We start from the raw sequence: 17127 nt of genomic DNA, 5'->3' as shown, positions 1-17127 counted from the left end.
TAAACACTGAAGATCTTGTCAGGGACGATCATTACAGTGACTACTGATTAGGCGCTGTTTTAAACACTTTACATGCAGTAATTTGATCTGTTTGAACCTGCTGCTGGGCATAGAAGTCATATTGCAATGGATTAGAGTCCTTTACTCCTAATAATGACAGTGAGTCTTGAGAAAGGCATTAATCTGGTTCTTACACAATTGCCCTTTGTTTTGTGCTTCTTTACAGAGGCAGAAGCCTTCTCTGGGTCCACTCTTTTTTTTTTTTTTAATTGAAGTATAGTTGATTTACAATGTTGTGTTAGTTTCAGGGGTACAGCAAAGTGATTTATATATATATATTATATATATATTATATATATATATAATATATATATTCTTTTTTCAGATTCTTTTCCCATATAGGTGAGTATACTTCCCTGTGCTATAAGTAGGTCTTTGTTTCTGGGTCCACGCTTAATAATCAAATGGAAGACTGCCTTCTGATCTTATTTCCTTTTCCTGAGTTCTCTTAATTGAATCATGAAAATATTACACATAAAAAGAAGTCTTTGTGCTGGGCAGATATGACCACACGAGCATTCTATGAGTCGGTTTACTCCAGAGCTTGATGGGTTTAAGTGCCCTCTCTTATCCTTAGGAATCTGCCTCACTGTGAACCAAGAATATAGGCAATGTAGCAGATGAATTTTTAATCTGATTTTTTTTGAACAGAGAGTAAACAATGTTTTCATGTAACAGCTTTTTGATGTAAACTGTTCAGAATGGTGATTTCAGGCCATTTCAAGCTGATGGGCTCTTTTAGTTCACAATAGTATACGTTTTAGTTGCCTGTCTCTGGATTGTTTATGTTATATTTGTGAAGGAAAAACCAGTGAAATAATCCATGTGAGGATGTGCTCACAGATGATGTGGTTCATTTAACTTATTCAAGCAATGCATTAAATAAGTGTCCAGTTCTGTATTCTATTGGATTTAAGTGTTAATGACTTAGATTTCAGCACTAACTGAAATATGTTAGATCCCATCAGCTTAATTGATTCTCAAAGAATATGGGAAACTCACCAGAACTATAATCACAAATTGTTATACACAGTTCCTTGATGCAAATTTCAAAGAATATTTTACAAATGCATTTGTGAATGGGAGTTCTGTTTATTATAAGGTTTGGACTGCTTTGGCTGTTTTCTGTAGTGATGGCTGTGAGAAGACTTAGGACATGGCAGGTCTCACTTTAAGAAGTGGGTAACCTTCTGCAGGATACAAAATTAATGCACAGAAATCTCTGGCATTTCTATACACTAATGATGAAAAATCAGAAAGAGAAATTAAGGAAACAATCCCATTTACCATCACAACAAAAAGAATAAAATACCTAGGAATAAACCTGCCTAAGGAAGCGAAAGACTTGTACTCAGAAAACTATAAAACACTGATGAAAGAAATCAAAGATAACATAAACAGATGGAGAAATATACCATGTTCTTGGATTGGAAGAGTCAATACTGTGAAAATGACTGTATACCCAAAGCAATCTACAGATTCAATGCAATCCCTATCAAACTACCAATGGCATTATTCACAGAATTAGAACAAAAAAATCTTACAATTCGTATGGAAACACAAAAGACACTAAATAGCCAAAGCAATCTTGAGAAAGAAAAACAGAGTTGGAGGAATCAGGCTCCCGGACTTCAGACTATACTACAAAGCTACAGTAATGAAGACAGTACAGTACTGGCACAAAAACAGAAATGTAGATCAATGGTACAGGATTGAATGCCCAGAGATAAACCCATGCACATATGGTCACCTAATTTATGACAAAGGAGGCAAGAACATACAATGGAGAAAAGACAGCCTCTTCAATAAGTGGTGCTAGGAAAACTGGACAGCTACATGTAAAAGAATGAAATTAAAACACTACCTAACACCATACACAAAAATAAACTCCAAATGGATTAAAGACCTAAATTAAGACCAGCCACTATAAAACTCTTAGAGGAAAACATAGGAAAAACACTCTTTGACATAAACCACAGCAAGATCTTTTTTGACCCACCTCCTAGAGTAATGGAAATAAAAACAAAAATAAACAAATGGGACTTAGTTAAACTTAAAAGCTTTTGCACAGCAAAGGAAACCATAAACAAGACAAAAAGACAACCTTCAGAATGGGAGAAATTATTTGCAAATAAAACAACAGACAAAGGATTAATCTCCAAAATATACAAACAGCTCATGGAGCTCAATATCAAAAAAACAAACAATCCAATTAAAAAATGGGCGGAAGACCTAAATAGACATTTCACCAAGGAAGACATACAGATGGCCAAGAGGCCCATGAAAAGATGCTCAACATCACTAATTATTAGAGAAATGCAAATCAAAACCACAATGAGGTATCACCTCACACCAGTCAGAATGGCCATTGTCAAAAAATCTAGAAACAATAAATGCTGGAAAGGGTGTGGAGAAAAGGGAACCCTCCTGCAATGTTGGTGGGAATATAAATTGATACAACCACTATGGAAAACAGTATGGAGGTTCCTTAAAAAACTAAAAATAGAACTACCATATGACCCAGCAATCCCACTACTGGGCATATACCCTGAGAAAACCATAATTCAAAAAGAGTCATGTACCACAATGTTCATTGCAGCACTATTTACAATAGCCAGGACATGGAACCAACCTAAATGTCCATCGACAGATGAATGGATAAAGAAGATGTGGCACATATATGCAATGGAATATTACTCAGCCATAAAAGGGAATGAAATTGAGTTATTTGTAGTGAGGTGGAGGGACCTAGAGTCTGTCATACAGAGTGAAGTAAGTCAGAAAGAGAAAAACAAATACTGTATGCTAATGCATATATATGGAATCTAAAAAAATAAAAATGGTACTGATGAACCTAGTTGCAGGGCAGGGATAAAGATGTAGACATAGAGAATTGACTTGAGGATACGGAGTGGGAGGGGGAAGCTGGGATGAAGTGAGAGCAGCATCGACATATATACACTACCGAATGTAAAATAGATAGCTAGTGGGAAGCAGCGGCATAGCACAGGGAGATCAGCTCGGCGCTTTGCGATGACCCAGAGGGGTGGGATGGGGAGGGTGGGAGGGAGGCTCAAGAGGGAGGGGATATGGGGACATATATATGCATATGGCTGATTCACTTTGGTGTACAACAGAAACTAACACAGTATCGTGAAGCAATTATACTCCAGTAAAGATCTATTAAAAAAAAAAAGAAGGGGGTAATCTTCTTAGCCATAAAGGTGGCTGTAACCACAGTTTAGAATATGTCATTTTATTGAGTAGTGATACTAAAGCATATGTGCTGATGAGGACCAGAGTTTGTTTAAGGATATCCACATCTGTCAATCAGCCAGCAAAATATTTATTAAACTTGTATTATTCATTCAACAAGCATTTACTGAATACTTAATGAAGTCCAGCTACGTCACATTTGCTTCCTCTTTTTAATCCTTGCAGCAGTTAACAAGAATTATAATCCCACAATTTTGGGAGACTTAGAGAGGTTAGGCTTAACTCATTCAAGCTTTTAGTGGAGCCAGAAGTTGAATTGACTCTAAACTGTCCAGCCTCAAAATCTATATTATTTTCTCTTAGCTGGGCCCTGTTGGGAAATCAAAGCTGTATAAGCTACAGCCCCCACCATGTAGGGTTGACAGTGAAGTCTAAAATACAAGTCTCTAAGTCTATAAAACATCAGATATAAGTCTAAAATATCCAGGATCTAATGGGGACAGGAGTTTAGCAGAGAGGCATCAAGGAAGGTGATTTGAACCCACAGGGTTTGTGCTGCTTGTTTTTTTTGGCCACACCATGCGGCTTCCAGGATCTCAGTTCCCTGACCTGGGGTTGAACCCGGGCCATGGCAATGAAAGCCCAGGATCCTAATCAACAGGCCACCAGGAAACACCCTGTGCTGCTTGAAGAACAGGCAGTGTGTGGTTAGGTGGAGGGTAGGAAGAGATTCTTCCAGATAGGATGGGCCGAATGAGAAAAGGTGCAAAGCCAGAATGAGCTGTGTTCAAAACCTCCTGCTTGGAATAGAAGTTCTGCAGTGTAGAGTAGAAAATGTTATCGAAAAGGTCGCTGGAGCCTGCAAATGAAGGGCCTTAAATTCCAATCTAAGAATTAGGACTTTATTCTGTGTAAGGACTTCATTCAATGCGGAGCCATTGAAAGTTTTGAATATAAAAGTAACATGATTAAAGGGTGTTTTAGAAAATTCGTCTGATTGTCAGTTGGAAGAGGAAGTGAGAGAACTAAAGATTATTAAAGGGGTTCTGAGCCAAGGGATGGATGTGATGGATGCTTTACAACCTTAGGGAGACCAGGACGAGCAAGATTCACGGGGGAGGGGCTTCCCTGGTGGCGCAGTGGTTGAGAATCTGCCTGCCAATGCAGGGGACACGGGTTCGAGCCCTGGTCTGGGAAGATCCCACATGCCACAGAGCAGCTAGGCCCGTGAGCCACAACTACTGAGCCTGCGTGTCTGGAGCCTGTGCTCCGCAACAAGAGAGGCCACGACAGTGAGAGGCCCGCGCACCGCGATGAAGAGCGGCCCCCACTTGCTGCAACTAGAGAAAAGCCCTCGCACAGAAACGAAGACCCAACACAGCCATGAAATAAATAAATAAATAAATAGATAGATAGATAGATAGATAAATAGATAAATAAATAAATAAATAAAATTAAAAAATAAAAATAAAATAAAAAAAAGATTCACGGGGAACTGTGCTGAGGAATAAGGTTCAAAAAGCCGGGCCAAGCCACGGGGATAGTTATTCATGACAGTGGAGGGCAGTCCAGCCAAGAGGAGACTCCAAATTATGGTCAAGAAGACAAGCAAAGGTCAGAGCTGGAGAAGGCGTTCATAGCATCCGGAGGTCTGAGGAGTGAAATGTGATTGTATATGAGAAGCAAGCCAGGAGGACCTGGAGCAAGCTCTGTTGGAGAGGGTGACACAGATGAGGCCACTGCTTCTGGACTAAGACTGAAGACCATCTGGAGACCTGCTCACCACGTAATGTGGAAATAGGCCTGAGCACTAAAGTGGAAGTCATGGTAAGGGTCTAAGTCAGGGTGTTAACAGTGGAAACTGGAAGAAAGATCCTTATATGAGAGATACTATGAAGAAAAACAGGACCTGTAGATGGATGATACATAATTAGAGAGGAATGAGAGCAGGGGCTCCTACAAGCCCTCAGAGTCATTTTAAGAACAAGTCATGTTCCAGAGATTAACTTGGAAATGAGTTATGCAGGCCTTGGAAAAGCTTCATCAAGAACCTTTCTCCATCAGGAAATGTTTTTTTAAAATTGTCAGTCTAACATGCCAGGAATATTGCTACCCCCAGTATAACCATGGAATCTAAACTTCCCCTGTCCTCACTCACCATCTTTCCACCTGCTTCTCAGTGCAGGTGTGAGCTGTCCCCAGCCAAATCGCTGAAGGAGGCAAAATTTTGGGTCCAGGTGTGAAGATTTGTGAGCATCTGTGGGTGTGTGAACCCCTCTCCTGGAGGTCCTGAGAAGGAACTCCACACACATACACCCCCAACTTCCAGCCACATATTTCTCCATCCTGGGTCCACTCTAGGACAGTATGCAATTTCCGGATTCTTTGGTCCAAAAATAGTAACTCTTTTACCCTGCAATAAACTTCATATAATCTCTTCTCTTCCACTTTTCCTGCTTCTGAAGCAAAAAAACATAGCCATTTTGAGGGTTTTTTTTCTCCCCTAAGGAGTTTCAGATCTCCGTTTTCCTCCTCCTTTTTTATGTTATTTACTCACATCCCTCCATATGGAAGATTAAGGGGTGCATGTGTCATAACAGGAGGTTTGGGGACATAAGGAGGGCTGAAAGAGGCTGAAAGACAATTAATTCACCTCCATTTTGGAGGGACAAAAGGGGCTCAGAAGAGGGCACTGCTATGTTTCATCAGTTTCTTCTAAAACCAAAATCTTTCTTTCTTGTAATATTTTAGAATGTCGCCATAAACAATGTGGGTATGTCACAACTTATCTATGTATTTCACTCTTATCAATGTCTTACCTATTTATCTTTCTGTCCTTCCTCTTTACTCCATGGTGTGCTTATAAAAGGATTTCTCAAATAACTCCAAGTAATTTTAATCCTTAAATTAGAAGTAAAATAATAGAGTCAGTGATTTTAAGAAATGTGATCAGGAAGGATAAAGAATCCAGCAGTGCAGAAGCCAAGGTGATTTATAGTGTTTTGTTTATTGCCAAATCTTGTAAAAATGCACTCTTTTAAAAAATAGACTTTATTTTTTAGAACAGTTTTAGATTTATTGAAAAAATTGAGAGGATGATACAGAATTCCCATATATCCTGCACTTAGGTTACACTGTTACTAACTTTAGTGTGGCACATTTGTTACAATTAAGGAACTAAAGACACATTATCATTAACTGAAGTCCATACTTTCTTCAGATTTCCTTAATTTCTATCAAATATTTTTTTCTGTTCCAGAATCCCATCCCACATTGCATTTAGTTGTCATGTCTCCTTAAGCTCCTCTTGACAGTGACAGCTTCTCAGACTGTCCTTGTTTTTGATGACCTTCACGCTTTGGAGGAGTACTAATCAGGTATTTGGTAGAATGCCCCTTGGAGTTGGCGTGGTGTTTTTCTCACGGTGAATGGGAAGTGACATAACGTGGTTGCTACGTCAAATATGATGTCAGGCCAGAGCAGGGATCCTGCCCGGTCCGCCCAGTGCGCTCCCTGCCCGATAGGCAACTCCTAACAATTGTACCCCTCGTGGCGCAGGCCTCTCTCTGTCCCCGCGGCGTCGAGGGGGCGTCGAGAGGGCGACTAGGGGGCGGTGTTGGCGCCCGGGCTCCTGGGTTCCCTGGGTCCGGCATATAGATATATATTTTTTAGAACGGGATTTTTTTTTTTTTTTTTTTTAAGTTAAGATTTTTTTTTTTTTTTTTTTTTTTTTTTAATTTATTTCTTTATTTATTTTTGGGTGTGTTGGGTCTTCGTTTCTGTGCGAGGGCTTTCTCCAGTTGCGGCAAGCGGGGGCCACTCTTCATCGCGGTGCGCGGGCCTCTCACTATCGCAGCCTCTCTTGTTGCGGAGCACAGGCTCCAGACGCGCAGGCTCAGCAATTGTGGCTCACGGGCCCAGTTGCTCCGCGGCATGTGGGATCTTCCCAGACCAGGGCTCGAACCCGTGTCCCCTGCCTTGGCAGGCGGACTCTCAACCACTGCGCCACCAGGGAAGCCCTAGAACGGGATTAATGTTATTTCCTCTGTAACCTGTTTTCGCATTTGGGCATACAGCATGATATAGTTTTAGGTCAATAAATACAGATGTGCATATTCAGCATATGGATATGCCATAAGCTATTTAATTGATGGAAATTTTGATGGCTTCTCTTTTAAATAATATTATTATGAACATCTTTAGGTAATGATTCCTTTTTCTGTATTATGATATTGAGGTTCTTTGAGAATTAGCGAGACTAGCAGGGGAAATCATAGTGAGGCCTTGCATGTTCTCAGCAAGACTTGAATAATTTTATTTCCATGGAAAAATGTGTTTTAAAATAAACTAAAATTGAAAAAAACATTTTTAAAGAAAGAGCTTTTTTTTTTTTTTTTTTTGGCCACATAGCTTGGCAGAATCTTAGTTCCCTGACCAGAGATCAAACCCGGGCCCCGGCAGTGAAAGCACTCAGTTCTAACCACTGGACTGCCAGGGAATTGCCAAGAAAGAGCTTTTTATCTTCAGAATTTTAAAACATATTACAGAGCAACAACTATCAGTACCATAGGTGTCCACACTAAAAGTAGAAAAATTCTGTAGAAATACGTAAGAATATATAAACTATAAATACATAAGAATTATAAATATATAAGAATTCTAGAAATAGATTCAAACTACTAAAAGATTTTCAAAGTAATAGGGAAATGAATTATAACATATTTTGAGATCACTGGATAATAATGATGGAAAAGAAATAAAATTGACCCATGTAAGCACATGACACATTATTAAAATGTCAGATGTATCCAAATAGAATAGTTTAATCATAGTTTAATCATATCAAAATAGATGTCTAAAGAACATATTTGGCTCAGCTATGATGAATGATCAAATGGAAGACATCAAAGACAACAGGAATATTTTTATATATTCTTAAAATACCCTTTAATATGATATATTACATATAATATATGTGATATATAATAAAGTGTATATCAAAAGGAAAGTGAACAAAAAGTGTATATTATAATTAATAAAATTTTTACTATACAAAATACAGAAAAAAGTACCAGTATGCTTTTGGCTGCACCGCGTAGCATGCAGGATCTTAGTCCCCCAACCAGGGATGGAACCTGTGCCCCCTGCAGTGGAAGCTCAGAGTCCAAACCACTGGACCGCCAGGGAATTCGCGCACAATACATTTTTAAAAAGTGGATGAGGTCATTGCCTAGATTGTCCTTACTTAATACCAAAAGAGACAAACACACAAATATCATAAGTAACTTACAACATGGAAAAATACATATTCTTACTAGTAACTAAATAGGTGCGAAGTAATCTAGGGGGAAAAAAACATTAAAACTGCAAACATAACAAGTTAGTTGGAATATTTAGAAACAGGTATATTGTGTAGCCTGGTAACTTGGCTCTGTCTTTCTGGAAAATGAACTGGCAATACATAATGAGACTTACAAAATAGTTTATAACTTTTCATACTCAGTTGTTTCACTTTGGGCTATAGACCCCAAGGAAATACTCTGAAAGGAAAGAAATATAAATAGATACTTGTAATGGTAAAACATTTGAAGCTACTCAGGTTAAGTAATGAAAATGAAATGAGAATGAGCTTTTGATTGTTTACATTTTTATGTAGTATCAAAAGCCATAATATGCATGATACCATTTAGTCCTCAATGAGGAAGCCGTGACACAGAGGTCCCGCAGCTGGGACTGGAAACTAGGAGTTCTGTCTGGGCAGGAGTAAGACCTGCACTTGGAGTCAGGAAGCCTGGCGGTGTGTTCTGCATCGTGCAGGTGTGGGACTTCAACCAGTAGTTTAAGGATCTGCAAATGGGTCACAATGCACAGTCTCCTCAGCTCCCGGGCTTTGAACGGTAAGTGAGATAATGGCTGTGAGAGTGGAGCTCCTACCATGAGCCTAAGAGGGTGATTACTGAGGTTGCTGCTTTCTGCAGACAAACCTTTAAATGAATCTTCAAACTGCACACCGAGGTCAGGGAGGTTTGGGACACTTTTAATTAGCAAGACAGCAATGAAACCATAGCCCAACAGCAGTGAGGGCCAAATTCAAAGGCAACAGCAGAGTTGTCATTAGAGAAGGAAAGTGGATTTGTTTGCACTGCGGGGGAGGCAGGAGGGTGTAGAGGGAATTCAAATCCACTTACTTGTTTTTGATTGAAGACATTAGGCACACACCAAAAGCCTTTGAGCACTGAGAAACTCGTAAACTGACCTGCGCTTTCCAGCTTCCTCATTCCTCCAGCGCCCGCTCTTTCATAAGCCTACTCACTGTAGCACAGGCTCTGATTTGGCTCCAAGGGTGCCCCGCCCCGCCATGAAATCATCTGAAGTCTTTTCCCCATGTAGCATCTTTTCTTCTAGGCACGCGAAACCAAGGCCTGCCGTGACCTAGCCTATCCCACCCTGAGTTCCAGAAGCTCCTTCATACTCCCCTTTAGGCATCTCTGATGGGAGTGAGGAGTGGATCTGGCAGAGATAACTCACTGCAACCCTGGGCTGGGTGATAAAGTCCCATCTTTAATAGCTCATGAGGCTAACCTGGGGCAAAGGCCATCCTCATGCCGGCGACCAAGCATTCATGACTGAGACAGCCAGCAGGAGAGCAGTAAGTGTTGGGTGGGTAGAACAAGGAGGCTTCAAACTGGTGCACCTTGGAGAGGCATGTTACTGGCTGGGCTTTGGGTCAAAGAAAATGATAATCAGAACGGCAACAATATCCTCCTGTGCTCCTGTGCGTGCGTGCGTGTGCATATGTGTGTGTGTGATGCTTCACCCCTACAAAATTGCTTTCCTATCCATTGTCTGACTTGATCATGAGCCCCACCTCCCCAGACTTGCCTTAGAGTGGACCTAAGCCTTAGAACACTTCTAAATCTGGGTGACTTAGGCCTCAAACTACCATGATGTCTCCAGAGTAGATTAATGCCTCCTGGGCCTCATCAGCCTCAACATCTTACCTTGTCATGTATTTTCTTTGATACTTTATATAGAAAATTATTTAATCCATTCAGCAGCCCTATGAGGAAACTATTCTTAGCCCCATTTTACAGAACAGGAAATGGAGGTTTGACGATGTTTAGCACTTGCCCAGGGTCACTGAGCAAGTAGGTTACGAAGAGGGTTTCAAACCCCTATTTGCTTGACGCCAAAACCCATCCTCATGCGACTCCTGGGAGTTTTTCTGGGTCAGTGACCTGGAAGAAGGTAGGGATTTTTGCATTTTTTTTCCTTAGGAACCCAGAATAGAAGTATGCCACCAACTTTGTGGTTTCTGAGCCACTTCCGGTTAAGAGTCAGTGTTAGACGAGGTGCCGTGGACGTCTGTGTGCTCCTTTTCTACTCACGAGGAGGCAAGCATTTGTTCTTTAACATGTGCTTTGCTTTCCGTAGAGAGAATCCTTTTTCTGACGGCCACTTTCTTTCCGAAGCTTAGAACACCATATGCTCTTAAGAAGGAAGGAAGGGTTTCCACAAGGAAAAGAAAAGTTTTCGGCTGCCTCACCCCTTTGCAGTTCAAATATCCTTCAAAACATCTGCTTCTATTTTATTTGTTTGCCTTTTGGAGAAAATCAAGGGTAAATGTGAGATAAATAAGAAGCAAAATATCTTCCCGAAACAAACAAAAAAACCCCAGTACCTGGCCATCTGAAAAGATTTTATTTGTTTGTTTAAAACATTGTTGGAGTGATAGAAAATCTGGACAAACACCCATGATTAAGATGCGGTTAATAAAAACCAAAAGTTCAGAGATTAACTATTACACACTGTAAGAGAGTAGTTCCTTCCGGTGGACTCTGATGGTTTTGGAAAACCAAGTGCTTGTTGGGGAGGCAATTAACAAGATCATAACAAAGTTTCCACAGAAGACTAGCAAAGCCTGGAGTTTATTCTGGATCTCAGCCTCTAGGGAGAAGGAACAGCCAAAAGAGAGGAAAAAAACCCATCTCTGTGGACAAATTAAGCACTGGGGGGCATTCACGTGCACAGGTGGGCAGCAGCCCCTTAAGTCAAACGTGCTGTGGTGGGATCAGAGCCCTTTTCCACAAACGCAGCTGTGCTGAACAATATCATTCCACCATCTGAATCTTTTTTCTTTTTTCTTTTTTTTGGCTGTGTTGGGTCTTCGTTGCTGCGCGTGGGCTTTCCCTAGTTGCTGTCGGAGGGCAGGGGGTGGTTTCTCACTTCAGTGGCTTCTCTTGTTGCGGAGCACAGGCTCTAGGCGCACGGGCTTCAGTAGTTGTGGCACACGAGCTCAGTAGTTGTGGCTCACAGGCTTAGTTGCCCCGTGGCATGTGGGATCTTACCAGACCAGGGATCGAACCCATGTCCCCCTGCATGGCAGGCAGATTCTTAACCACTGTGCCACCAGGGAAGTCCCCCACCACCTGAATCTTATTAGGTATTTTCGTATTTGCTTAGTTTTTTTTTTTAATGGTTCTTTTTTTGCATGTGGTAAAACTTACATGTAATGAAATACCCATCTTAAGTGTACATTCCATGAGTTGCGGCAAATGCAAACACCTGTGTACCTCAATCTCTTATCAGGACGTACAGCATTGCCATCACCCAGAGGCAACTGCTCTTCTGACTTTGCAAATTAGTTTTCCCTGATGGGGGACGTCATATAAATGGAATCACACGTAGGTTTTTTGGGTAAGACTTCATTGACTCAGCAAAATGTTTTCATTTATTATCATCCATGTTGCATATATCAGTAGCTCATTCCTTTTTATTGCTGATTAGTATTCCATTAGAAGAGTATTCTATAATCTGGGCGTTTTGTTTTGTTGTTGTTGTTGTTATCTATTTTCCTATTTGATGGACACTTGGTTATTTACAGTTTTTGTCCAAAAACGTTGCTAATCATATTCTTGTACAAGTCCTTTTGTGGGTATAAGTTTTAATTTCTCTTGAGTTAATGTCTATGAATGCAATTGCTGAGTCCTTAAGGGAGGTAAATGTTCGGCTTTATAAGAAACTGCCAGGTTTTTTTCTGAGATGGTTGGACCACTTTACACCTCCACTATCAACATATGAGAGCACATGGACTTCCCTGGTGGCACAGTGGTTAAGAATCCACCTGCCAATGCAGGGGACATGGGTTCGAGCCCTGGTCCGGGAAGATCCCACATGCCGCGGAGCAACTAAGCCAGTGCACCACAACTACTGAGCCTGCGCTCTAGAGCCCATGAGCCACAACTACCGAAGCCCGCGCAACTAGAGAAAGCCCACGCACAGCAACAAAGACCCAGTGCAACCAAAAATAAGTAAATAAATAAAAATTAAATTAAATTAAAATTAAAAAACAAACAAAAGCATATGAGAGCCCATCCTTGCTGACTTTAGATATTATCAGTAGTGTCTCATTTTGGTTTTAATTTGCATTTCTCTCATGACTAGTGACATTGAGCCCTTCTTCATGTGCTTATGGGCCATTTGTGCATCTTCCTTTGTGAAGTGACTGTTCAAACCTTTTGCCCATTTTTATAAAGTGGGTTGTCTCTTTATTATTGAGTTGCAGGTATTCTTTATATATCTTCATGTCAGAGGACTGAGGGAACACATAGTGCCCACTGAACTAAGAAGGCATCTTGAGACTGAAAAAAATGAGGCAGGCAACTCCATATAATCAATGGATCAGTTCATTATGGGGTAACTTACTCACAGGATGGGATCAGGATTGTGTCGACAACCATCCAGAAGCATTCACAGCTGTACTCCATGCCACCGCAGGGCCATTGGGACAATTTTATATTAACCTAGAGTGTGGGGGTAGGTACTTGGAAACAGGACGTGCCTTTCTATGTCAAGACTTACGAACGGGTAACGAGTTTCGTGGGCATCAGGAATACGTCAGTGAAGGTTTTCGTCATTGTTTGGGAACTAACAGGGCATAGAGGAGAGGTCACCTGGTTCTAATGATTATTAAACAATATGTATTAACTACAAAGCCCTTGATGACAGAGAAGTGATTCACTTTACATTACAGTCCCTGGCAGGGTCAGCAGAAGAACAGGAGAGACTGTAACGGCCCAAGATGGCTTCAGTTATGCTAACAGCCATACACTTCATACAGTAGAGAGATACATGTCTGAGACCCTCCCTCTCCTCTGAGGGGCCCAGTTACTTGATCTTTTTGTCTGTATTTCCCCCTAAAATATTGCCAGGAATTCTGCTTTGTTTAGTACTATATTCCCAGTGCCTAGTATGGCCCCTGGCACTTAGTAGGAGCTCATTTACATAAACATTTACCGAAAGAATCAATGAATGAACAGATGAACTGACTTGTGGGCCTGATATCCACACACAGTGTTCTTGAACTTAATGGCAGTGATTAACAAGGAAATGGAGAGAAAGAAAATTTTAATGTTATCCTTGAGCCATAAAGTGTACTTGGCACAAAAGACTCAGGATACCTTCAGGGGATTTATTCACCCAGGGAAAATATGGCTAGAATATCTCATGGACTAGCCTCATTTGTCCCCCTTTATGAATCCTCTCGTGCAAGCCACCCCTGCTCTCTACTATGTCCCGACCCCTTCCAAGTCTTGGGTTCTGACCAGGTTTGTTTGATGGATGATCAGAGCGTCTAGCCTTGGAGAGTTTTAGGTAACTTAACCCAGCCGATCCCAGCTTTCAACACCTACCTCTTGGCTCCCGCTGACACTGATAATGCTGTTCCCTGCCAGCTGGCCCCTTTGTTGGGCTCTGTGCCTCACTAGCAGGCCCACCCCACGGGTGTGCACTGCCTTTCTGAGCCCCCAAGGGCCAGCAGGGGGCCCCTTCCTCCTTGGTCTTGAAGTGGTTTTCCTGATCCTAATCCAGATGGCTCTCCTGCTGCAGCTATACGCTGAACAATCATTGTCAGCATCCGCATTTGTAGGGAACTTGGCCATTTACAGAGCACGTTCCCATCCATTATCTATATAAGCCTCCAAACAGTCCTATTTGTATTCCCCTTGATTTTTTTTTCCCTAAGGAAAGGCATAAAGAGGTGATTTAATTTGCTCCAGAATGTAAAAGTTGCCCTCATGTGACCCAGAGTTTTCTAAGACTCTCTGGGTCTTGCTCAAAGAATATTGGAGCTTTTTTTTTTTAGCTCTGGTGGGTATACATGTACAGTGTTTAAAAGCCTTCATAGATTTTTACAGTTCAGCAACTTGGATTACATCTGTCATTAGAAATTTAATTACCATACCAGAGACACATATGGGCAGTTCTCAACCTTTTTATTTTTATTTAACCATCATTATGGGTTCCCCTGATCCACCCCCTCCCCCCTTGGATCACATCTTCACATATTATTTTTTTAAATGTCCACCACTAACTGTATTTATTGACTCATTTTACCTTTTTTTATTCATCAGACATGTACCTTCCAGTCAGAGTTTAGGGTCAGGATCAGATAATCTGTGTCCTCACGGGGCTGATTTTATTACAGCCAAAATAAAGACATTCGAGATTTGAGTTAGCCTCCAAGACTAATAACTGGTACATTTCCATTTCTTCAGGCCTTTTTGAAAGATTAAAAAGTTCATACACTGACCCTTGGGAAAGTGGAAGCAGATTTCAGTACTTGTGGAAAAGGAGTCCTATTTCGGGGATCAACTCTCAAGTTGCTGACGTCTGTGTCTGGGTGGGAGCAGGAGGGGTATAATGGCCTCTAACTCTTTGTTCTGTGATCGGGGCCTCTCCCAGCTCTCTAGAGAGGAGCTCAACCAGCCTCACCCTATTATTTCCTCAGTGGCTGGAGTATTTGGGCTGTTTTCAGTTCATGCCCATGGGACTTGGGAAGAACATGAATTTACAGAAACAAAGACATTCCCCTAACCATTACCTAAAGGTACACATTTTAATATGTCATGGAACCAGAACTTTTACATTGCATCAATAATTGCCTCATTCAAATTATACTTTCAAAGGGTGGTGATGAGTATGCTAAAGGCAGTGTCTGTTTCTAAATTAGTAGAGTTAATTAATGTTACTCTGTATGCCAATTATAAAAAAAGGAGTTTCTGTTAGGGAAGACTATTTATGTAATCTGTTATTTTATTATTTTATTATATGTATACATATGAGATTTATTATTTTATTAATTGAATATTGCGCTTGCTCTTGTTTTGTAGGAGACCCAGCAGAAATCCACCAATGTTGTGTATCAGGCGCATCATGTGAGCAGGAATAAGAGAGGGCAGGTGGTTGGAACAAGGGGTGGATTCCGAGGATGTACCGTGTGGCTGACAGGTATGCTGTGTTGAGATCTATATATTTTTTAATGGAAAACTGATGGTGACACACAATTTTTAGGAAGATAGTGTCACATACATATTACATGTGTATTTCAACATTAGAAGGAGGCTGAGAGCTGTAATAGAAAGCTTGGGTGTTAGTCCTAGCTCTACCCATCAGTGAGAAATAGGACTTCCATCAAGTCATGGAATGTCTCTAGTTCTCTGTTTTCACCTCTTTGGCAGGAAAGGATGGGACAAGTTGATTATGACATTCCCATTCAGCTCTAAGGAATTCTGTAATTCTTAATTTCATGCCTAAACACATTTGCTGGCAGTTATGAATGGGGCTCTCCTAATTTGACATCAAGCATTTGGCTGTCCATTAGAGATATTCTTTATTCTTTTCTGATGTTTTAATATTCTAGGGGGCTATTTTACTTATTTTAAAAAATTAAAATCTCTGCAAGAAGCAAAACTAATGTTTTCTGTGTAGCTGAGTATTGTCCCTTGTGTATAAAAAAAGAACTCATTCCCACCGAGGTGACCAAATGAATCTCCCTTTTCTTGTGTTTTTATAGCCCCAGACTGTCAAAGCTAAGGGTTAGTGACAGAACTGGAATTAGTCCTCGGCTGTTACCTTATACTCTTGAGTACAAGGTAGAGGAATTTGATTCCTGGGAATGCAGGTCCGACATAGGCTGGACTCAAAAGAAAAAAACAGGTTCATGTTGTAGACATAATATTTCATATGGAGATGAACTCAGATGCAAAGATATGTTTATCCAGGTTATGAAATCAACTTACGTGTTACTGTTTGATCACAAATACTAATTTATTCTAACCTGAAGATAGTTCTAAACAACACAACAAGCGAGGACCTGCCTTGCGTCTTTTCTCGCATTCTGAGTCTTTCCTATTCCTGTCTAAAGCAGCCTCATTCTTCTCTTTCAAGTTATTTCCTAGTGCCTGTGGCACTTGCCCTTGGTTTCCGGGTTTCATTCATCCCTGGAAGAGCAACTTTCCCTGCTTCCAGGGTGAGGCTGGACAGAGGGCAAGGAGGCTGCTGTGTTCTAGAAGGCAGATTCACCTGCCGCAATTCCTGATATGTTTCCCTCGCTTCCTCTGAGAGACGTGACGTGCAGCAGTGAATAAAACAGCGTGCTCCAGACGTTTTCCTCTTGCTATGTGTTTGCCTTCATGAGATGTTTTGCCTTCATGTGTTTGTCCAAATTTTGAATCAGGACATACCCACAGAGTCCATTTTTCTTAATGTAAAACACCCTTGAAAAGACAGAAAGAACAGGTAGAAGAGAAAAAAAAATCTCAAGGGTATACTTCCTCTGTCTTTTCTTACTCTCAAAAAGTCATCTTTTCCTAGTTTATTTTTTATTCTCATATTACAGATGTTGGATATTGACCAGGCAAATCAGGAGAAACCAAATACTTCAAATCTAGAGAGTTGGAGTTGGGTACCAGCTTCACCTACATTAGCTGTGTGATTTTGGACAAGCCAACCAACCTCTCTAAGCCTCGGTTCCCTTATTTGTAAAATGAGAATAAAGATAATACCTGCCTC

At 40.9% G+C, this 17127-nt stretch overlaps 1 protein-coding gene across 5 annotated transcripts in view; it reads left to right on the top strand.

Annotated features, from left to right (window-relative positions):
• PAPSS2 (3'-phosphoadenosine 5'-phosphosulfate synthase 2) overlaps positions 1-17127 on the top strand; it is a 79655-nt gene that overhangs the window by 35590 nt on the left and 26938 nt on the right. For all 5 annotated transcript variants that reach the window (XM_036828484.1, XM_036828486.1, XM_036828487.1 and 2 more), the window contains one exon: positions 15447-15564. In XM_036828484.1, coding sequence (XP_036684379.1) covers positions 15447-15564 — 118 coding nt within the window. The remainder of the gene's footprint in view (positions 1-15446; positions 15565-17127) is intronic.

This window comes from Balaenoptera musculus, chromosome 16 (genome assembly GCF_009873245.2).
Source record: "Balaenoptera musculus isolate JJ_BM4_2016_0621 chromosome 16, mBalMus1.pri.v3, whole genome shotgun sequence".
NCBI lineage: Eukaryota > Metazoa > Chordata > Mammalia > Artiodactyla > Balaenopteridae > Balaenoptera > Balaenoptera musculus.
This window is presented reverse-complemented; position numbering and strand designations above follow the sequence as displayed.